Source organism: Thamnophis elegans, chromosome 2 (assembly GCF_009769535.1).
Source record: "Thamnophis elegans isolate rThaEle1 chromosome 2, rThaEle1.pri, whole genome shotgun sequence".
Taxonomy (NCBI): Eukaryota; Metazoa; Chordata; class Lepidosauria; order Squamata; family Colubridae; genus Thamnophis; species Thamnophis elegans.
Genome location: NC_045542.1, coordinates 116,093,632 through 116,116,499, shown reverse-complemented (window position 1 = coordinate 116,116,499; position 22,868 = coordinate 116,093,632). Strand labels below are relative to the sequence as shown.

Here is a 22,868-nt window from a genome sequence, read left to right as displayed (position 1 = left end):
TCAGACACAATTGAATGGAAGGAAAAAATAATAATTGGCAAGAGAATCAAAAACAAAATAGAAGCGCTATTATAAAAGAGCATCTGGATTGATTTTTAAGAAGTATATAAAAATAGATTTTTTTTTAAAAAAAGCGATGCAATTTAACTACAACAGAAATTAAGAGTTTTTGTGTGTCATATTACTTACTGGTTCTCCTTTATTCCCTCGGAGACCTGCTGGGCCTTCCACAATGACAGTATCTCCCTATGATTGAGAAAATATAAAAATCAAGAAGGATCTAAATACTCCCAATTGTTCAGTTTCCATTTCTGCTCTGAACTAATACAATTTTTCTGTAATGCAAACATCAACTGTTCCATAATAAAAATATTTTATTTGAAACATGGCAAAAAACCAAAAGTAATCAATTATCTCACAGCTAAGAAATGATTAGGGATTTATATCATAATTTCTGTTGGTCCTACCTGGAGAGACCTAGGACTCAACCTTGCAACTTTTGCCTGCAAAATCTGTGTGTGACTGAGTTTGAATGCCTTCTTCCTTCAAATAATGCAATTTGGTAAAAGAAGGAACTTGGGAGATTTCTTACATCTTTTTTGTCAAGGTTAGGATAATGTGCAGATGAATTATAACTTTGTCAGTAGGCTGGTATAGATGTTGGCTTGCTTTAACGAGTTTATTCGTTCATTCATGTATTTTCTAAAGCTTGCCAAGCAAGTTTATTTTGCAACTGCCTAGGTATTACCAGCTAATGTGACTTAATCTTTCCAAAACTGGGATACTTACTTTGTCTCCTTTCAGCCCCATAAGCCCTATGTCACCCTAAGAGGGGGAAAAAGTATAATTATACATTGATCTACATAATTTATTCTTGTCAATGATCTAGCACTCTTAGATCATGATGCTCAATTATAAATATACAGAATAGATGGATAATATTAAGGCTAATAATTATAATGCATGGCACTTTACAGCAGAAAGTAAGATAATAAGCCCTTGCTTCCAGGAATCAACAGAGTCAGACTTTGGTAGGGATATTTTGAAAACTCATCTGATTTCACTGTGGCCTGGGTGCTTGCTTATAAAGGCACCAATTTATTATGAGGACTAGATAAGCAATGTAGGGGAAAGGGGACACTAATTATGTATATTTTACAGGCTGGTTCCTTGTCTATCCCAAAGGTGTTTTGACAGAATTCATATTTGCAGGCATAACAGGTGCTTGGCAACAGGAAATGCCAGATGTTTAGTTAGTTTTCTTTACTTATTCCAAAGCTAAAAACTATATTAATAAAATGATTTTATTTTTCAGTGTCAGAAATAGGACAGAGCAGGAAGATTCCTCCTAACAACTGCCCCACCCCATTCTTACTTACTTTGTCACCTCTCTCCCCTCTGTTTCCAGGAGGGCCCTAAAGACAAAATAGAATGCTTAAATGCAAAATGCTTATGCTTGAGACTAAACAAACAGAGGAAAGAAGATTGAATGAGATATTTACAGCAGGCCCTCGATCTCCCTCCAGACCTGGGCGCCCATCTTCACCCTGAGGAAAGACAAATAAAACATTGACATAGAACAAAAGAATAACAGGGGCAGGGTGGGGGACAACTGTACATCAAGCCCAAGCTGATAATTTCCCATGAAACTCAGCCAGCTGATAAATCCCAAAATGTCACACTAATATTTATATTTTATTCCAACCTTTGAAACTTCACAGTCCTTTTCTGAATGGAGAAATGCTTTTATAAAGAATGGCTTCTGAATATTTTAATAATATAATTTGCCAAAAGTAATATTGGGTGGTAGAATGTCTAATCAGTCAGTTTACAAAATCTAAATATCTATCCTTTGCCTTAATAGGAGAAAAAACGAAATATTACAGTACTGCTAAATATTTTCTGCTTCAGACCATGCAAAATCTAGCACAGTTAGTTCTGTGCACTCATCTTTTGTGGTTGATCAAAAATGGTTAGAATTCCAGCATATGAGCATGCAAGACATTATGTTTCAAACCTTCGGGCTTTGATTTGTCAAAGTTTCTCTTCTTCTAGAAGAGAGAAATGGGTTGCCTTTGAAAACTTAAGAAATTTTCAGAGCTGAAAATTGTGTGAATTTTGGAAAACTCCATTTCAATCTCAATCTAAAAAAAAAAGGCTATCTTGCACGTGAATAAATTTAATTTTGAAATGAGGAGTTTTATGAAGTTTTGCATTCAAACAATAATTTTTTACACACCCATACACTACTGCTGTGATGGCGAACCTATGGCACGCGTGCCAGAGGTGGCACACAGTGTCCTCTCTGATGGCATGTGAGCTGTCGCTCCAGTTCAGGCATGCAAGCTGTCTCCCCAGTTCAGTACACTTCCTGCCGGCCAGCTGGTCTTCAGTCTCTGCCGCGCATGCATGGGGTGAATGCGTGGGGGAGGCGCATTGCATTTTGAGGGTTTGGGCACTCAGTCCGGAAAAGGTTAGCCATCACTGCCCTATAGTGTCACTATGTCTGAATAATGATGTTAAGATAATTCCAGCGTCAGTGTAAAATACCTACCCGTGTTCCTGGATCTCCTCGTTCTCCTCTAGGTCCTGGTTGTCCAATACCTATGTCCCCCTAAAAAAGCATAATGTGACAAAGGAAAGCCTATCAGTGAATTCTGTTGCTATTTCCAGCATCTTTCTTGAATTATTTTTAGGCACATAAGCTTTATCAAAACTGAAAGTTGAAAGGAAAGGAAAGAAGAAAGGAAAAAGAAAAGGGAAAGGGAAGGAAAAAAGATATAGCTCTCTAGAAATAATATTTGTACTATATAGTAGAGGCTCCTTATAATTCCTTTAATCTCTTTATATTTTGAAGTTAAAACTTCATTTATTAATAGTGAATCCAAGAAATGATTGATTGTAGAATGAGCAAAAATTAGAATAAGCTATCTTGGAGAAACAAATGAGATTACCTTGTCACCCTTTACTCCTGGAGTGCCTGAAGTACCCTACAATAAAGCGATCATGAGAGAAGGGAATAAAAAAAATAGATTAATATTTTAGACAGCAAAGAACATGTACATGTAGCAATGCAACACAGAGGATCTGATTCAGATTGTACAGATTGTAAACCACTTTCCTACCACCTGCTGGTTACTTACTGGTGAGCCTGGAGGTCCTGGAGGTCCTGGTGACCCTGCAGTACCCTCTCTCCCTGGGAAGCCAATCAAACCCTAATAAGGAAAATATCTGTCAACCCAAAGGCTTAAGTCCAGACTGGAAAAGCCTTGTTCATAGTGTATAATGAAATATACTGGAGTCTGCATTCCAGTTCTATAAGTAGAGTTACACACGGGTGGTCCATACTTAAATATGAAGGTATAAAATGTACATTATGGAAGAAAAATCATTTACATCAGGCATTATCTTTCGATCAGTTATGCACAGTCAGTTTCTTCAACTTTAAAGTTGAGGTCAGGATGGGGACGAAGATTGGAGGAAAAGAGGTCAGGATTTAGCCCAAGGACCTAGGATTTCCCATCTGCGTAAAACCCAGTGAATTAGTTATAAATAAGGTGACATTTGTCTTTAGACAAAGAACAAATCTAAAGACTAGCCACCCTTATGAAGAAATCCAGAACAAGTGGGCAATACAAAAGGTGATAAAAAGGGGAATGATCAGTGATGGAATACTAATTCAATGTGGGTTTCAGCTAAGGGATTAGATAACAACAGCAATTATCAACCTTACCCTCTCTCCTGGAGGTCCAGGTTGGCCAGTCATTCCATTTTCTCCTCTCAGACCAGACTGGCCAGGTGTTCCAACTGGACCACGTGAACCAGGTGGGCCTGGGGGACCAGGTAAACCAGGATCTCCCTGAAAATAAAACACAACCCATGGTGTTAGGCATCAGAATAGGTAAGCTAAGAAGCCACATTTCTTTTTGTTGTTGTTGTTCCTCAATTATCTGAGAAGAAAGAATTACAAATGCATGGGTGTACTTCCCCATTCTGAGCATTTCCAAATTTTATTCAGTGACTTTAAAATGTTTCTTGACTTAACCGAAACTCCAAGTGAAAAATGATATATAGGACATAGAATGCAAAAATGAAACAAGAAATTTTAAAAGGTTAATCTGAGAAATTAAATCTCCAATCTATTGTTGTATGTTTTAAGAAATTACTCTCAGGATTCTCTTACTGCAGTGGTTCTCAACCTGTGGTCCATGGATCCTTGGGGGCCCACGATGTTATCACAGGGGGACCGCGAAGGCTTGAAGAAATGTTATGATCTAAATCTTGAGTTAAGTCTTGGTGGTCCATGGCCATGGTCCATGGCCACAAAACGTATTTAAAGGAGGTCTGTGGTGAAGCACAGTAGACCATTGTCCTACTAGAATCACTAGTTTAATTTGGCAGGAGCTGTCCACCAACAACAGTACTGAAAAAGTTAGAAGTGAGGAATCCTTAGAAGTGTATCATGAAATAAGAAGTTAGAAGTGTGTCATGAAATAAGGGGAGGAAAAGAATGGAGTTATTCTGGAACAGTAGCATAGAAAAAGAAATTACCTTTAAGCCTTGAGGTCCATCCTGTCCAGGAGGTCCCTGGATGCCAATTCCAACTGAACCCTAAATGGTACAGTGAATGAAAAATAGTAATGTAATGCATAGTTATGTGAATTATATGAATAAACCATGGTGATGGAGCATTTCTCACAGACTGTACTCCCTGAGAACTCTCATAGTTCTTCCTAAAACACAACAGTTCATGACATACTTCTGAACAAACACAGCAATTCCCCAGTGCTCTTTTGTAGGCATTCTTCTCTATGCTGTGATCTCCTATCCACTATAGGAGTGGATGTGATTGAATGATGTGATTTCAGAATGCTATGCTGGAACTAAGGACTAAAACATACACTCTAATATCTTGTGTATTATTTAATCATCTTAAAACACGCATCTTCTATAGAATCAGGAATAAAATATATGAGAATCACCATATACCTTTTCTCCTTTGATCCCAGGTGATCCTTTGGCTCCCTATTAAAATTCAGAAACATATAATACATTATTGTTCCATGGTTGATAATAACGTAAAGATGGAAGAAGGCATATGAAGTCTTTCAAAATCAGAACAAAAAAGAAGACAAATAGACAACATATCTCATGAGAAAACAGTCTATTAGAAGTCTTTGAGATCAAATTTTAATATGTGAAAACCCTTGAACACAAGAAGTTATCCAGTGTTGGGAATACGTTGTCTCAGTCTAGATTCTATTTTGAAATTTAAAAACTCGTGAGGCAGGGATTTAATATTAGGCATATTTTAGTGTATTTGACCAAATAAAATATTATTCATTTTTATATCATAACTCTTTACAACTGAGTCTTTTCATCTGACCAAAACCCGCTTGGGGTATTTATATTTCTACTAAGTCATTGTAGATTCTGCAACCATACAATTATTATATTGTATATTTCAAACTACTTACATCTTCTCCAGGATCTCCAGGTACCCCCAAACTTCCAGGATTACCCTATTATAAAAATATAGACATAATCTAGATAGGTCAACATTGAGAATGAATTAAAGACAAATATTTCTGTGAAGCTAACAGATGCTGGAGAATGAAAATTTAGGTCCTTGTCTGGAAAATTGTTTTCTTACTTTCTCTCCACGAGGACCTGGTAGGCCTCGATCACCCTTGAGACCCTGCAAAGAAGAAAGATCAACCTCAATACTCGCTCTGGGAACTAGTTACCTGGAAATGGGGAAAATAAGCATGGAAAAGAATAAGAAAAGCCAACTTACTGGCTTCTTCAGAAATTCCTCATCAAAAACGCCTGGTTCACCCTAAAACAGACCATGAAGATAATTTATCAATATATGAATGTCCATTCATATGGGCTTTATCTTACTTTTCTAGAAAGTGTACAAAATCCACCTCTTTATTTAACAGAATTCAGTTATTTGCCAGATATTCATAGAATATGTTCTTTCTAGGAAAACATGTCAAAAGCAAGCTCAAATAAGACATATCAGCAACATTTTCCTACATCATACAATCAAATTTTCATTCAAGGGCTTCTGGAGGAAGAAATGGCAGAATGAAGACAACTTCGAAAAGTGGAGCTGACACTGTGATTTATTTGATCAAGATTAAAATAGATATGCTTGTTTGTTAAGCCTTCCTGGACTTTTGCTGACATCAGGACTGAAATGATGAGACTTTATGAAGTTGTTTATAGATAATAGATGGAAAATGGGAAGAATACAGTATTTGTTATATTTTAAGAGGTGATAAGTTATTAAAATTGTTTATACTCGTGATGAAAGTGAGAAATCACTTTTTTATATATTTCTTTTCTTTTACTCTAATATATTATTATTTTTATTTTCTGCACTTTCTATTCTTTTTTCAGTTTGTACTATTATAATTAGAATCTTTAACAAAATTACCATATACTGTATATATCAAGAACTAATTTTTGCAGGATTTTGTGAGACAAAATCTGGAAATTTTGAAGCAACTAAAGAATATTTAATTGATTTTTGTAAATTCTTATGCCCCAAATAATATATTAATTTTCTGTATTTATTTATGTGGATTTTAGCTTACCCTTTCACCTTTTACTCCAGGAGGCCCCACTATACTCTATAATAATAAATCAGAATAAGAAAAAGATTAACAGGAATACATTATATCAAAACATTTAGTTTTATTCTAAAAAATGAATGCAGAAATTAGATATATAGCTAAGAAAAGCTAAATAATTTGAGAGAATAGAAAAAGAAGGATGATCTGCTTTCTTCTGCAATTAATAATAAAGTACTGTCCTTTTAAACCTATCATTATATTAATGATGAAACGAATAGCAACATAATAATGAAAAAGAAATCGTAAGATCCTATCATGTCTTCCATACTTCAAACAACGGTCCAAAAAACAAAGGATGAAAATTTACTGTTAACAAAAAATACATTTCATATAGTTGTTCACAAAATGTAATGGTTCTATAATCTCTCCTAAAAAATGTTAATCACTGGAAATAAAGAAACATATATCTCTTCCAGTCTAAAAACTATTTGCATCATATTTATCCCTAAATAAATTTCAACATTCACCATTAAAAAAGGCTTCAGGTTATTTATTTATTGAAAAAACATATTTTGTCAATGTGGAAAACCTGGAACATTATCCAGTACCTTTCTTAGTTTATATAACCTCCTGACAAATGATGGAAAAGAACAAAGAATCTCATGATTGTTTCAGAGATTTGTTTTGATAATCTGTGGTCAGTTTCCACACACTATATATTCTTTCCTCCTGAGCCTTAGGATAGTTATATATGATCGGAATACCACCCATCAGCTGTTCCAGGCTGTGGGGATCGGCACTGCCCTTTGGCGCCGCCGCCGCGCATCAGTGCCACCATTTATCTCTGCCTCCATGTGCCCCATTTTCGGCCGCTGCAAGTCCCATTTTAGGCCTCCACATGTACAATTTTCAACCCATTCCAGGCCCCTGGAATGGGCCGAAAATGAGACATGCGGAGGCTGAAAATGGGTTGTGCAGCAATAGATTGCCCGCAGCCTGGAACAGCTGATGGGTGGTATTCCGGGAGGCAGATCCAACTGCCAATCATCTGCTCATGCTAAAGCTGACCAGGCTGTTTGCTGCAAGGAGGCAAATTGCTCAGAGGCAGAGGCCAAAGGGTGGGGGCCAGCAAGTGGGCGGGGCTTCAGCAACATTTGCTCTACAAGATGCACAGACATTTGCATCTAAGAGCCGAGGTGGCGCAGTGGTTAAATGCAGCACTGCAGGCTACTTCAGCTGATTGCAGTTCTGCAGTTCGGCTGTTCAAATCTCACTGGCTCAGGGTTAACTCAGCCTTCCATCCTTCCGAGGTGGGTAAAATGAGGACCCAGATTGTTGTTGGGGGCAATATGCTGACTCTGTAAACCACTTAGAGAGGGCTGAAAGCCCTATGAAGTGGTATATAAGTCTAACTGCTATTGCTATTGCTATTGCTATTTCCACCCACTTTTTTGAGGAGGGGGAAAGTGTGTCTTATAGTCTGAAAAATATGGTATATTTATGATGGCTGCAGTGTTCTGGGGTTATGTGATCACAATTTGTAACCTTCCCAGACAACTTCTGATAAGCAAAGTCAATGAGGGAAGCTCGGTTCACTTAATAACTGCATGATTCTGCATGAGGACCCAGATTGTTGGGAGCAATATTCTGGCTCTTTAAATCACTTAGAGAGGGCTGTAAATGCACTGTGAAGCGGTATATAAATCTAAGCGCTATTGCTATCGCTATTGCTGTGATTCACTTAACAAATATGCCAAAAAGGTTGCTAAGTAGGGCACTACTCAACCGCTGCCTTTTGGGCTCAACTATGGTCATAAATAGAGAAGTACCTGTATTGTTTTGACAGGCCATCAGGTTTTAAAATTATTTAAAACTGAAGCAAAAATGTATTTTTGAAAACTTACTACACAGAGTAGGGAGCAAAAGGAAAACATGTAAGCTATCCATCAAAGATAAAGAAAGGAAAGGAAAGTTTGCCTCTCACCTGTCCTGGGGACCCAGCATCTCCAGGTTCCCCTTTAGGACCAGCAGGTCCTGAAGGTCCTGGAACACCCTACAAAACAATTAACGAAAACATTTTTAGGAGGACAGAAGCAGAGATTATGATAGGCTGCTGCATCCCACACTCGTGATGCAATCCTATTCTTCTTCTTCTTGTGCCATATCCATCATCGGATGTTAGCATTCATGTTGGTGATCCTATTTTTATCAATAGCTGCATGAAAAAGTGCTGTTGAGTGTTGTCTAATTTAGATTTTGAAGCCATGATGTTCTTCTGGCTGGACCTTGTTTGCCTTCAATGTTTCTTTGGAGGATTAAGTGAAGTATGCTGTATTTTTCTGGGTGTCGCATCGCATGTCCAAAATATTCTAACTTCTGCTTTTTAATGGTTTTGATGATTTCCCTTGGCTTTCCCAGGCGGCTTATGACCTCTGCATTTCTGATTTTGTCAACCCAACCCAATACATAACAGCCGCCTGTAAATCCACATTTCAAATGCTTCTACTCTCTTCAAGTGGCTTTCTGCCAGAGACCAACTCTCCGCTCTGTAGAGCAGGATAGAAAATATGTAACATCTGACAATGCTATACATGTTTGTTTAGAGACATTTCCCACTATATTCAGATTTATTTATTAATTTATTAAATGTGTATGCTACCCTTCTCTCTGTCCCACGACTCTGGGTGACACATGAGATCATCTATATGATTTTAGTGTCACTCGTATTTTAAAAGTCAAGTTGCAAGACTGTTTATGTCTAATATTTTCTACCTATGTTGCATGATCAGGCAGAGTGAATGTAGTCTTGCTTCCTTAAGCAATGTAATATATTGACACCCAGGAGGGCTGTCTTCTCTGCTGGATACCTGCTGTTTGGAATAACATACCCACTCCCATTCCAGCCTGCTGATGTTAAAGAGATCTCTGAAAACTTAGCTCTTTTCACAGGTCTTGGGTAAGAATGGGTGTGCCCGATGGCACAGTGGTTAGAATGCAGTATTGAAGGCTCAGGGGGTCTATCGTCACCAGCTCAAGGTTGACTCAGCCTCCCATCCTTCCGAGGTGGGTAAAATGAGGAGCCAGATTGTTGGGGGCAATATGCTGAGACTGTAAATTGCTTAGAGAGGATTGTAAAGCACTGTGAAGTGATATATAAGTCTAAGTGCCATTTGTGTGAGGAACTGTCTTTTTTTCAGATGGGCACGTATTTGTATACATTTTGTATTTGTATTTTTCACTGCTCGCTTCAATATTACCTTTTAACTCTGAAAGCCACCCTAATCTAATAGAGTTGGCCTCCAAACTGCTTAAATTCATAGAGAAGAATTGTGCAGTTTAACACAGAGACATACCATTTTCCCGGGCGATCCAGACTCCCCTTCTTTTCCAGACACTCCATCTCTTCCTGGTACACCTGGCTTCCCTGGCTCACCCTAGTGAATAGTTACAGTTCATATGAATATTAAAGCATTTATTAAGAAGAAACAGTAATTTGATTCAAAGTACAAAATGATGACCCACGGAAAACTGAACAACCAAGAAGAAGAAGGAGCAGAAGCAACTTACCACTTGTCCTGGTAACCCTGGAGGGCCCTGTGGACCCTAAAAAGCAGCCCAACAAGAAACATAGATCAGTTCAGGAATTTAATAGTTCTCTCAAACTAAAGCAGGATATTTGCAACCTACCACAGGCCCGGAAGATCCTGGTGGTCCTGGGAATCCCACAGTTCCTGGAGGGCCTGGCATACCCTACAAGGAAAAAAATCACTTTGATCAAAGTTATCAACAGGCATCCAATCAGACCTATTGCATGGCTTTTCCATCCTGAGCCTTTGCCAGAAGTTGGAAATATCAATTGTTAGAAGGGAAACTCACAAAATGCATCTATTCAGCTAGTCCTTTGTTAAAATATTCATGACTGGGAGAGACATGGTAACAAAGCCAGCCAATGAATAGGCATAGCAACTAAGTCAGCCAATGGGAGCTTAAACAGATTTGAGTCTGGGCTGAGAACTGAAACTGAAACAAGACTGATCTTTCTGCTCTGAACTCTGAATGAAACTGTTCTCTCCCGCTTGTATTCCGCTTGTAACTTGTACCACGTTGAAAGAATCTACTGTATTGTACATTTATTCATCTGTTATTATGTATATAAATAAGTTAATGAATCCAGCTGAATCAGTTATCTGTGTGTGCTTGCTGCATTTGATTTTTCTGCAACAAACTGTGACATCCTCGACATGATAGCAATAGCAATAGCAGTAGACTTATATACCGCTTCATAGGCCTTTCAGGCCTCTCTAAGCGGTTTACAGAGAGTCAGCATATTGCCCCCAACAATCTGGGTCCTCATTTTACCCACCTCGGAAGGATGGAAGGCTGAGTCAACCCTGAGCCGGTGAGATTTGAACCGCTGACCTGCTGATCTAGCAGTAGCCTGCAGTGCTGCATTTAACCACTGCACCACCTTGGCTCGACAAATGATCATTTGTCTAATGATGGTCCAATAATATAAAGGCTCAGAAAGAGTGCTGGCCATCAAAAAATGTTGCAAAACCTCTGCTCAGGTGATCACACTCTGAGTGCGTGGTAACCTGTTCAACTGATTACAGAGCGCCTCAGTGATCACCCTTTGCATTCTTCCATGCCAGCTTCCCTGCCAGTCAATGGGGCAGGAAAGGGTTGCAAGCTTCTGTTGCCTGCTGAGAGACCCTGTCTCCTCTCTTGGGATTGGCTGGGAGAGCTGCTTGGCAAGGGGAGCTGAACTCATTGGTGGAGTGCAGAAACGGAGCTCAAATCCTGAAGTTCCTGCAGCCTACTAGAGTTCCCTTCCACACATGGAGAAACTGAACTCCTTTGACAGGCAGCTTTTTCAGCCAGCCCCTAGAGATGGGAGGGAGCCAAAATTCAAGCACAAAGTGAAGAGGCAATGCTAAGAAGCATGGAGTGCCTAAGACTGGTAGGGGAGGCCCAGGGATGCCTAGTGCAGACTGCATGTGAATCTCTCTTTCAGCAGGGAGGATTTTCAGCTCCTGAGCACAGAAAAAGCACAGTAAAGAAAAGAGCACAGATTGCCTCAGGGGATGTGGGAAGTCTGGGAAGACCCAGTACAGGCTGGGTGCAAGTACATTTGAAAATCCTGCTTTGATTTCAGCAGGGAGGCTCTTCAGCTCTTGAGTGGAGACCCACAGGGTCTTCCCCGCCTTTTCTGAGGCACCCCAGAGTCCTTAACGCTGAACTTAATGAGTGTAATTGGGAGTCCAGGGATTGTGCTTGTTGAGTGAAACAGTTATGTAATGTCTCACTTAACAACTGCTTTGCTTAATTGCTGAAGTTCCTGTCCTAATTTTGGTAATAAGTTGAGGACTATCTGTAGATTTTTTTTTTTTACTATGAACAAATAGCGGTAGGTCACAATGTTTTTGAGTTACTACAATGTGTGTTTGGGAAACCTAAAAAGATACTTACTCGTGTGCTTGACCCAGGTTCTCCTACATCTCCCTGTAAATAACAAATAAAAATTGAAACTTTCACCTTATTACTTGTATTTGAGAGAAAACTGTGTTTTTAATGTTTCAACATCTACAGAAGATAATGCAGATAAATCACATACCATAATATTAGAAGTTCTGTGCTAAATTTTATAAACCATATTGTTCAGAGGATATCATATGTATATAGGCTGGTGTTCCCAAAGATATACTACTCTAAACAAAAAACCCAGAACTATTCTATTTTCAGAATACTAAAGTTATATGCAGCAACTAAAGTTTATCAACCACTTGTGGGATTCAGCCAGTTCATACCTATTCTGGAGAACCGGTTGTTAACTTTCTAAGCAATTTGGAGAACCGGTTGTTCGAAGAAATCTCATTTTGTTTTTTCTACTTTACAGGGCTAATCTTGTAATGGAGACAGGAAGGAAACATTCTGGTGTTGTTTCTAGCCTAATCTTTATTGCCCTGGTTACAGAAACTGCCTCTCCGGTTAACCTTCATTACATTGTAACAGCTACGGCGAAGTGCCCATTGACGCGAGTGACGTTGTGTTGGCCACATCTACCCAATCACATGAACACCAAGCTATGTCTACCCAGCTGGTCATTAGGGCAGAGAACTGGTTGTTAAATTATTTGAATCCCATCACTGTTATCAACTATGTGGCATGAACTTACATACATATATGTGATTGTTTTAGATGATATAGTGAGAGAAGAACACAATTTTATTACAGAAATATCATCACAGGAAAGAAGAGCTGACAAGTTGGGAGGAAAGAAGACAGAGATTAAAGAAAAAAGTAATGGACAGTGACTGGTGACCCAAAATGGATTCTAAGTAGCTCTGGCTGCTAAAGATTTGGTTCCAGAGTTCGTCAGGACAAAGATCCTGAAGCAAAGTTGAGGGTTATAAGCAGAGATGGGATCCTACGGGTTTAACAACCGGTTCACTTCAACTTCTAGAATTCCATAGCAGCAATCAAATCAGATCACATACCTTTATTCCAGGTATGCCTTGAGTACCAGGTGGGCCGATAGGACCCTGAAGGAAAACAAAAGACATTTTTTTCCAGTAGTCAAAGCACAAGTATGACTGACTTAATTCAAATATTGTATACAGCATGCTAACTTGTCTTTATTGTGTTGCTGGCATTTTCTGAAAAGATAAGGTTGCTTTCATAAAAAAAGACATATATATTTCTATATAAATGAACTTCAATCAAAACTGTCTATTTACTGACCTGAACAATACCTCAAAACCTCAGTTACTAATGAGCCTTAAACCAAACAATCCATGTTGTGAATTCAGTGAATCTTAGTGATAAGAAGAGAACTTTTCTACATTGTTTCTCCATTGATAAATTAGCCCAACAACTCTGAGAAAATGACAAGACTGGCGTAGAATTGCAAAGACAACTTACATTAGAAATCATCCATAAAATACATGCCATTCTGTCCTTGGCCAACTGGGTTTGCTATCTGCTATTAAGAGCCTATTCCAAAGTCTTATAAAATTATCCAATACACTGAGAGACCAATATTTCTATAAACTTTCTTATATCTACTCAACTAGGTGGATACTGTGGTGTAACATTTTTAAAAGAAAAGAACCAGGTTTACTTACAGGAGGGCCTGGTGATCCAGGATCCCCTGGATTTCCCTGATGAAATGAAAAGACATTCTCAGTGATAGATGTGGTACTGATTCACATCTGAGTTAGCTTTTTTTTTTTTAGAACTGAAGGACCATAAAATAGATTTGTCAAAATACTTGACTTCAAATGAGATCTTTACCCATTCCATACAATCTGGATCACTGAAAAACCAAATGTTGCTTATTCTAGAATTTTAAATAGTATTGACTATTAAAGTCTAATTTGTCAACTTGCAAAGTATCCCTGACCTGCTCTCGAGTTGCTACAGGCAAGGGGGATGGAGAACTGACAACACAGCACAGCAACCACGAACAGAAGCACATTCTACACGTATCTTTCTCAAGGCTGTCTCCCAGGTTACCCGCAGCAGCTGAAGGGGTGTAACCTCTACAGCCCGCAAAAGTGCTCCATTGGAGAATGTGATTTATGACATACCCTGGAGGGTGGTGTGGTGTGGGGGAAACAGTGTCATAATTGGGTCATAAATTACATGTGGGTCAGAGTTGGCTTCACTTGGGTACGTGTGGACATGTTGCTCTTAATAAATAACTGGATATCTTTTGAAGCTTGGCTCGAGACTCATGGTTTAATTAGAGCATCCATCAGAACTCTTACATAATTGTTACAGACAATGTCAGCTTCTAATAATATCAGCTGATAACAGATCTGGAATAATTAATTATTTGAGCCTCCTTGTTCTGGTGAACTCCCCATAAGAGCAAGTTCAGAGTCATTTTTATCAACTCATTTTTGTTGTGACATCTATCTTTTTTTACACATAGAAACTATAGTGTGGGAAATTATGATACATACATATATGTCACAATGATTTGCATACATGACATCAATACTTTTGCATAGCTGTACTGTCCAAATGTCAGTTTTCTGGATACAATAAGATGATGGAGGCAGCTAGTTGAAACATTGGGTCAATATGTGACTGCCATTTCCTGGTTGCTCTATAGTCCTTCAATTTTAAATTCTAAAATTATATATACCAATACTAAAACATTGTGAAATAAATGTACATGCATATATTATGCTGCATTATTGCTATTATTAAACGCTAGTGTGTAATTCATAATATTTTATTACCATTGATACTATACAGTCATGCCTTTCAAAACTGATTTAAAAATATTATAGGCTTCATTATTACATCTTGCATTTGGCAAATGAAAAAAGAACATAAGTGATTTGCTTTGTGTCCCCCTGTTGAATCTGGGTTTGGTCTCTCTTCCTTTAGGAAAGCTGACCGTGCTAATTAGCCCTGCAATGCAACCTCGTCCTCCCACCCCCATGATTAGTAAGAAGACTCATTGTGCCACATGCAAGGGGGGGGATGTGCGTGAGTACAGGAGAGGGAAAGGGGAAAGGAACACCTACCGGTCTGCCCAGAACTCCAGGGAAACCTGGCAAGCCCTGCAAAGATCCAAGGCAAAGACCCAAAGAGTTAGTGAGACCCAGAGCAATCTCTGAAGCAAGCTTTGGATGGCCTCACAAAACGGCAAGGCAGAGCAGTTCATTCTGCGCTAAAAAGAAAGCGAGCGGGCAGAAAAAGCCAACCACAGTCAAGGACTCAGGGCTGCTGCAGCTTAGGTATAAAAGTTACTTACAGCTGGGCCGGGGGCCCCTCTAATACCCTGTAAGCCCTAGATGGAGGCAAGAACATATACAGACACATGAACCAGCTATGTAAAATACAACCACAAGGATGCGTGATGGACTGTCATCATCTGAAAGAACTTTTTTTAGGGAGGGTCTTGTCATTGCCATGTCCCCCAGCATCTTCTGGAGGAAGCTGTTAGCAACAGGACCCCAGAAAAATGTATATTTAAGATGAGGAGGCACCAACAAGGTGGTTCAGAGCAACCTGGCACACCTGTTGGCAACTGAGACACCTGCAGATATTTGGATGTTCTGCACAAGTTCCGCAGAATTTTCCTATTTTTATTTGTTGAATAACTGCCATTCATTTCACTACCCCTCCTCTCCCATCTCTAAAATGATGGAAACTCAGGGTAACAAAGTGGTTTTTTGAACAGAAGGATTTTAAGCTGATTCTAATACCTACAACAAATTGATGAACTCTTAATTCCAATATTCTGATAGTAAGCCTAACATTTTCATTCTATAATTTAATTTAATATAAGTTTGTCTGTTTGTCTGTCTGTCCATCCATCTATCTATCTATATCAAGCCTTTATTATTTTTACAAATAACTAAAGGTGGTGAACATATCCAACGCAAATTCCTCCTCTTATTTTTTTTCCCATCACAACAATCTTGTGATGTGGGCTGGGTTGAGAGAATGACTGGCCCGAAGTCACCAAGCTAGTGATCATAGTTAAAGTGGGACTTGAGCTCCTGCTTTTTAGTCTTAACCACTAGACCAAACTGGCTAAAAAACAGTCATACAAAGGAAAGAAAAATGTCATCACAGAATAGTTGATTGATTCCAATATATTCATATCTTTTGTTCAAATGCTTGGATATTTCTGTATATTTGAACAATAACTCCCATGTCTGTTTATAGGTGTACTGGACATATGTAAGAAACAACCATAATTATAAGTGACAAAGAGTAAGCAAAACCCTTCTGTCGAGGCCTAAGCTGAATATGGTCTACCAAGGCACTGGAAAGCAAACAATACATCAAATCCAATTATGCAAGAGTTTAGCAAGAATAGATCTAGAAATGATTTGATAAATCAACCCAATTTACACTTAAAACTAATTATTATTATGAAACATATGAAAACTAGTTTCAAACGCGGTTCATAAAGAAAATGTATCCTGGCTTTCAGAGGTGAGTTCCTACCAGTTCGGGCCGGTTCAGTCGAGTAGGTAGTAACTCGGCCTGCCACACCCCGGAACCAGTCCTATCAGTGGCAGTGCCATCTTGATTTTCGGTTCTGCGCATACGCAGAACAATCTTCATTGCAAAAATTTTATTTTTTTTTGCTTTGCTAACATTGTGCGCATGCACAGACCTTTTTAGGTGCAAATGCACACGCGCACAGAGCGCATGTTTGGCATGCGTGTGAGCGAAGGGAGCACGCACCTGCAAAAATATTTGCGTGCTGAATCGGCAGTACTGCTGGGAGCAACCCACCGCTGCTGGCTTCTCAGTGTTACTAAGACATTGTAGTACCAATAAATAAAATGTTCTTCATGGAGAGGCAACTTGTCTCCAGTTGTTTCTGCTCACTCAAGACCTTTCAACAGAGTGGGTGTGCGCCAGGTCTCCTCGATTAAATACTGTTGCCTTGTGGGATATAGGAAGCATACATTTCTTTGGGACTTGTGGGTCTGACTGAGCTCCCTGTCACATTCTCTCATATAGAATTTCAACAATACTACTTTTCGTTTGCTGTCTTCTCCTGCCTCTCTTTCCCCCCCTGTATCATAGGATTTTCTCTACTAATGCTGAACCTTTTATACTTACCGCTTTCCCTTCTGACCCAGGAAGGCCTCTCTCTCCAGGAAGTCCCTGCAGAAGATGGAGAATAAGTAGCAGCCATCAAAGCCACAGTAGTGTAATGCAATAATAACTATACATGGTAATTGAATGGGCCCGTTCTGAAAGTAAGGCATTCACTGTTAAAAAGCAGAATAAATTCTGACGTCAGAATTGTTTTTGATGCAACAGCTGTCATCATTGTGATAATGATCCATGGTTGATACTCACTGGAGTGCCATCCCTGCCCTTTTCACCAGCATCACCTCTCTCCCCTTTTTGACCATCTTCACCCTGCAACCCAAGATGGCATGACATCACAAAAGGAAAATTGGCAGCTCTATGGTGTCAACTCCCCACATCACACAAGCCAGGATCACGGGTGTCAAACTTGCCGCGCATGTTGCTGTCACATGACATTTCATGATGTTTCTCCCCTTTGCGGAGCTAGGGTGGGTGTCGTGTGCATGTGACGCATCTGGCCCACGAGCCACCAGTTTGACACCCCCCCCCTGCTCTAGGTATTCTTGTTCTATTGAAATATATTTCCATTTCACCTAGTAATTATTTATAACTTTGCATTTTTGCAAAGCTTTCTATGGAAATTTGTGTTCCTTTTTGTCCTCTTTTTGATTATGCCTGCATATTTGACACCCTTGGCTCAGATCAACGAAAGTAGAAAGCCTTCCAAGACCAGGAGAGCTCTGCCTTTCTCCTTTGTCTTCTATAAAGGCCACTGAAAGGCTGAGATCTCCTGTATACTCCTTGGAAGCAAGTCTGAAAAAGATAAGTAGCCTAGGTTTTATTGAAGGCAATGAATTTGATGCTTTAACTACATATTTAGGTTCAATATTAGTATGTTATCCTGTACCATAATTTCTTCCTTAGTGTTTCCTAAGTGCAAAATAGCATAAAGAATAAAATAAAAACCCAGTATAATTTAAAAATAAAATAAAAGGAGGCCACTTCCACGATGTGATTATTTATTTATGAAATGTTTATGGTTCCCCAACATAAGCAATTGTGAATCTAGAAGACATACAAGCAACAAGTAAACAATACCGTTAACAACCATAAAATTTAATAAGTGATTGTGTACAATATTGTCCCTCTTCCTGTGGGTTTTGCCACAAAAAGATTACCTAACTCTTCCTTGACTCCTTCATCAATATCTTGACATAACCATTTCATAACATTTTAAATGTTTCAGACAGAAATGGAGTCAATACATAGTTTCTAGTCTGATTACAGAAAATTGGTCTGTAATTATAAAGACACCCCCCCCCCCCACACACACACACAAATTTCAGTCTCAGCTCCAAAAGAAAGCATAATGTAAACCAATGACAAAAGATTCTTGCAAAAAAACTCATGGTCACTAATAGAAATGGTAATACAATCAAAGGAGATAAGTAATCTTGGTGGACAAAGCTATCTCGCTCTTATTCACTGCACCATTGCTCTGATGGTGAAAAATTAGAGCTGTGCAAATCATTGCATGAGATAGTGGAGAGGTTAAGCAGGTTAGTCAGATATAGCACAATCCATTCAAGGGCAGTGATACATTGCAATTGTTAACTGGGAACAGGAAAAGGAAAGCACTGAGAAGATTGGTAGGTGGCTTGGTGAACAGGCCATGGGGAGAAGAAAAAGAGAAAGAGACAAGTTGCACCAGCCTTTCCATACCTGCCCCATAACACCCTGGCTGGAATCTGGTAGAAGCAAGCTATTTGGGTTTCAAATAGGCTGAACTTCTGAGCCACAGCAAGTGTGTTTTTTTATTCACCTTTGTGAATAAAAGACCCCCTTGGGGCTGCTGAATTATTCATTAAGACAATGAAAGAGACAGAGACAAAATAATATTAAAGCAAGTCAAACACTTGCAGGAAAGAAGAGTTCCCTCTTGCAAGTGGCGGCACAGAACAGACACAAGGACAGCTGGAGAAGTGCAGAGATGAGAAACTTACTACATTCAGACCTTATCGCCTCTGGAACCCTTTACACCATCTTCTCCTGGGTCTCCCTGTGCAAGAATAAAAAAGGGAATGATTACTTCCAAGCCTTAAATTACAAGGGCTTTATTTAAAAAAAAAAAGGATGGGAAAAATGTCCTGCTATCAAAACAATCATCAACAGACTCCCAGTGGACACCATGTTAATAAACCATTTACATTTTCTGACTTGTAGTCCTCACTTCAAGACCAAAAGAGTTTCTGCTCACAGAAGAGAGCAGAATATCTCTCAATAAAAATACAACTCCTGCTTTTTTCTCAACAATAAACATAACCCATCTAATGTTAAGGTCAAACTAGTCAGGCAGTTAATTAGTGAATATGGTTTATATAGCAATAGCAATAGCACCTAGACTTATATACTGCTTATAGTGCTTTACAGCCCTCCCTAAGAGTCAGCATATTGCCCCCAACAATCTGGGTCCTCATTTGATCGACCTTGGAAGGATGGAAGGCTGAGTCAATCTTGAGCCGGTCAGGATTGAACTCCTAGAAGTGATCTGAATGAGCATGCAATACTGCATTCTAACCACTGTGTTACCACTGCTCTTATATATACATTTTTTTAAAAAACCCAGCAACTATATTATAGAAGGTGATATATAATAGCAAGATCACAGAAATGTTGAATCCTTCCATTGTAATCCTATAGACTAAACAAATGATGCTTCCCAATCAAAATGCATGCTATATAGGAAAATAATTTGATTGAAAAAAATAACAAAGGGGCATTCACTAACCTTGCTTCCCTTGGGTCCTATAGGTCCACGTTCCCCAGGAAATCCAGAGACGCTCCCTTCTACTGTCGAATCTACCTGAAAGTACATAAATATGTCAGTCTTGTCATCAATCTGACTGACAGCCTCTGCCTCTCTCTCATACAAACTTCTATAGATTCCTGTTTGGGCTCATAATATTATCAACAAAAGTAACATTTTCAACACAGCTATAGAACCTTTCAGATTTAATGACATTTCAACTCTCCCCCAGAAAATGCATGATTATCATATACTAAGGGCTTTCACATACTGTACATATACAATAACGGAAGTTGGGATTGTTCATATTTAAGCAATAAATATTGAAAGATACATGTGCTTGATGAATCTATCAATTTTCCTAGGCAACAACCCAAATTTTAGTTCAATCCCATGGATTTATTTTTATTTATTTTTTATTTATTTCATCAAGCATGAATTAGATAACAAATATAAGTATAAACATGATTATGTATACATGAAATGAATACAAGGGAATATTAGGACAGGATTGGTAGGCACGCTTATGCATGCCCCTTAAAGACCTCTTAGGAATGGGATGAGGTTGACAGTAGACAATCTAAGGTTAAAGTTTGGGGGGCTTGGGGAAGAAACCACAGAGTCAGGTAGTGCATTCCAGGCATTGACCACTCTGTTACCAAAGTGGTATTTTCTGCAATGAAGTTTGGAGCAGTTTACCATAAGTTTGTATCTATTGTGTGCTCGTGTATTGTTGTGGTTAAAGCTGAAATATTCATTGACAGGATAATAATAATTTATTGGATAATAAAAAAAAATGTTCATACTAGTGTCATATGAAGCTTGGAATTATTATTCCACAAATGCCCTCCTTAACTAAAATGGGCACAACCCCTAGACTTAGCCATTAATTCCATGATAGGCAGTATTCAGTATGTCATGAAATACATCACACTGAGCCCCTCTTTTTTCTGTTTCATGTTGACAACTAAATGGCTTGCAAAACAGGAATTTTTGTATGTATTTTATCAGTTTAGGAGAATGCTTATTAGGGTAAAGTAAAATATACTTCAAGCTGAGCTCAATTCATGGTGATGTCATAAAGCCATCCATTCTTTCCAGGTGAAAGAAAGACAAAAGAATAGCTGTCTTATGGTTCCTTGCTCTCTTCATGACAGATATACCTCAAATGTCCACCACTGAATTATAAAATATAAGGATTGGAAAATATAGTAGATCATGTAGTCTTCTTCTTAAAGATCAAAAAATTAACTTCTTAATATTTTGTAATTTGGTAGCCAGTGTTATTTTAAATCCAACAGACCTTGGGTCCTGGTGGGCCTGGAGGACCTGACGGGCCATCTCTACCCTGTGGACAAGAAACACCAGGTAAAAATCAACAAAATGCACCATTTCTAGAGGTTACTTCTCTTTTGCCTCTCCATGGGTTGCAGCTCCAAACCTTCTATGTTGACTTTAAAGAGAAAAGATCAGAGATCATGAATTCTTTTTCAGACTAACTGCAGTTTACGTACAAAAAATCTATAACAGAATCTAGACACCTTAAAAACAAGAAAAAAGATGCAAGGCAAATGATTTCTAGGTCAATGAATTTTAGATTAGAAAAGCAATGGTAGAAGGGGTTTTACAGTTTCCAATTTCCTCAAAGAAACATTGCTTTGAGAAGGCTATAAATGTCAATTTATGATTTGGACATACACACACACACACACACACACACACACACTGTATGTGTGGGTATACATATGTAAGGGACTGTGATTACTTGAAATCTAACTATAAACACTTGTGTGCGAATCATGTGAAAACTAATTGGAGGGTAATGCAGAGCAGACACATAACAGATCTACATACACATATGTGATTCCTTTTCCCACTGATTGTTCACTGCAAGCATTTAAAAAAATATTGGTATTGTATGTACTTTTAAGCGATCTGCTTCCACCTAGAACTGGAACACTGGAATCAACATAATCTAGAGCAGGAATAGAATGTTCTAAAGTTCTCTACATTGCTCCATTTAAATTTTCCAAGAAAGTTTAAGGTTGCACATCTAAAGAGACCACTAGAGACCACTACGGTATTTCATGGTTTAGTTGCAGGTAACATGAGGGATGCAACAACCAGCGATGAAGGTTCAAGAATAAGTAAATGAAGGTATGTACCAAGTTGGCAGCACAAAGAGCCAAGCAAACATCATGTATGCTCTTGCACATGGAGCTGCCAATATTGATAGCAACGGACAGGAGATCATTGTGTGTGCATTTACTCATAGAGTTCTTCTGAAGATGAAAGGGGAGAAGTGAAGCATTGCTTAGGAATGAAACACAGAAAATGATATTCTATATATTAACTCTGAACTGCAGTAGTTCAGTCTAAGTTAAGAGCCAAGGTGGCGCAGTGGTTAAATGCAGCACTGCAGGCTACTGCTAGATCAGCAGTTCAGCGGTTCAAATCTCACCGGCTCAGGGTTGACTCAGCCTTCCATCCTTCCGAGGTGGGTAAAATGAGGACCCAGATTGTTGGGGGCAATATGCTGACTCTCTGTAAACCGCTTAGAGAGGCCTGAAAGGCCTATGAAGCGGTATATAAGTCTACTGCTATTGCTATTGCTATAAGAGCACAGAGTAGGAATAAGATGCAAAACTGCTTCCAGCAAATGGGAAACTTTGGTGGGTTGATATAAGTATTCTCCTGGCTATGTGTATGCGGATCTAGAACTTTATTTCCAGCTGCTGGTATTGGCTATAAGGCTGGTTAACTGTGGCAGGTCCTAGAAGTATTATAACATACTCTCAAATCGCCATTTCTGCATAGGACAGGGGTTTTCTACTGAGCCAAGGTGACCTGCTATGCAGCCTGGCATCCATATCTTCGGATGGGATGGGTAGATTGTCCCT

The 22,868-nt window shown here is 38.8% G+C and overlaps 1 protein-coding gene across 1 annotated transcript in view; it reads right to left on the bottom strand.

Moving 5' to 3' along the window:
* COL7A1 (collagen type VII alpha 1 chain) overlaps positions 1-22,868 on the bottom strand; it is a 109,398-nt gene that overhangs the window by 2,139 nt on the left and 84,391 nt on the right. Inside the window, exons 69-94 of the mRNA XM_032239099.1 lie at positions 21,272-21,316; positions 19,951-20,025; positions 19,177-19,221; positions 17,430-17,492; positions 17,187-17,231; positions 15,125-15,160; positions 13,709-13,744; positions 13,082-13,126; positions 12,054-12,086; positions 10,272-10,334; positions 10,152-10,187; positions 9,938-10,018; positions 8,569-8,637; positions 6,606-6,641; positions 5,798-5,839; positions 5,654-5,698; positions 5,478-5,522; positions 4,990-5,025; positions 4,552-4,611; positions 3,734-3,859; positions 2,955-2,990; positions 2,555-2,614; positions 1,503-1,547; positions 1,380-1,415; positions 790-825; positions 190-246 (exon numbers count right to left, since the gene is read on the bottom strand). Of these exons, the coding sequence (XP_032094990.1) occupies positions 190-246; positions 790-825; positions 1,380-1,415; positions 1,503-1,547; positions 2,555-2,614; positions 2,955-2,990; positions 3,734-3,859; positions 4,552-4,611; positions 4,990-5,025; positions 5,478-5,522; positions 5,654-5,698; positions 5,798-5,839; positions 6,606-6,641; positions 8,569-8,637; positions 9,938-10,018; positions 10,152-10,187; positions 10,272-10,334; positions 12,054-12,086; positions 13,082-13,126; positions 13,709-13,744; positions 15,125-15,160; positions 17,187-17,231; positions 17,430-17,492; positions 19,177-19,221; positions 19,951-20,025; positions 21,272-21,316 (1,332 nt within the window). The remainder of the gene's footprint in view (positions 1-189; positions 247-789; positions 826-1,379; positions 1,416-1,502; positions 1,548-2,554; positions 2,615-2,954; positions 2,991-3,733; positions 3,860-4,551; positions 4,612-4,989; positions 5,026-5,477; positions 5,523-5,653; positions 5,699-5,797; positions 5,840-6,605; positions 6,642-8,568; positions 8,638-9,937; positions 10,019-10,151; positions 10,188-10,271; positions 10,335-12,053; positions 12,087-13,081; positions 13,127-13,708; positions 13,745-15,124; positions 15,161-17,186; positions 17,232-17,429; positions 17,493-19,176; positions 19,222-19,950; positions 20,026-21,271; positions 21,317-22,868) is intronic.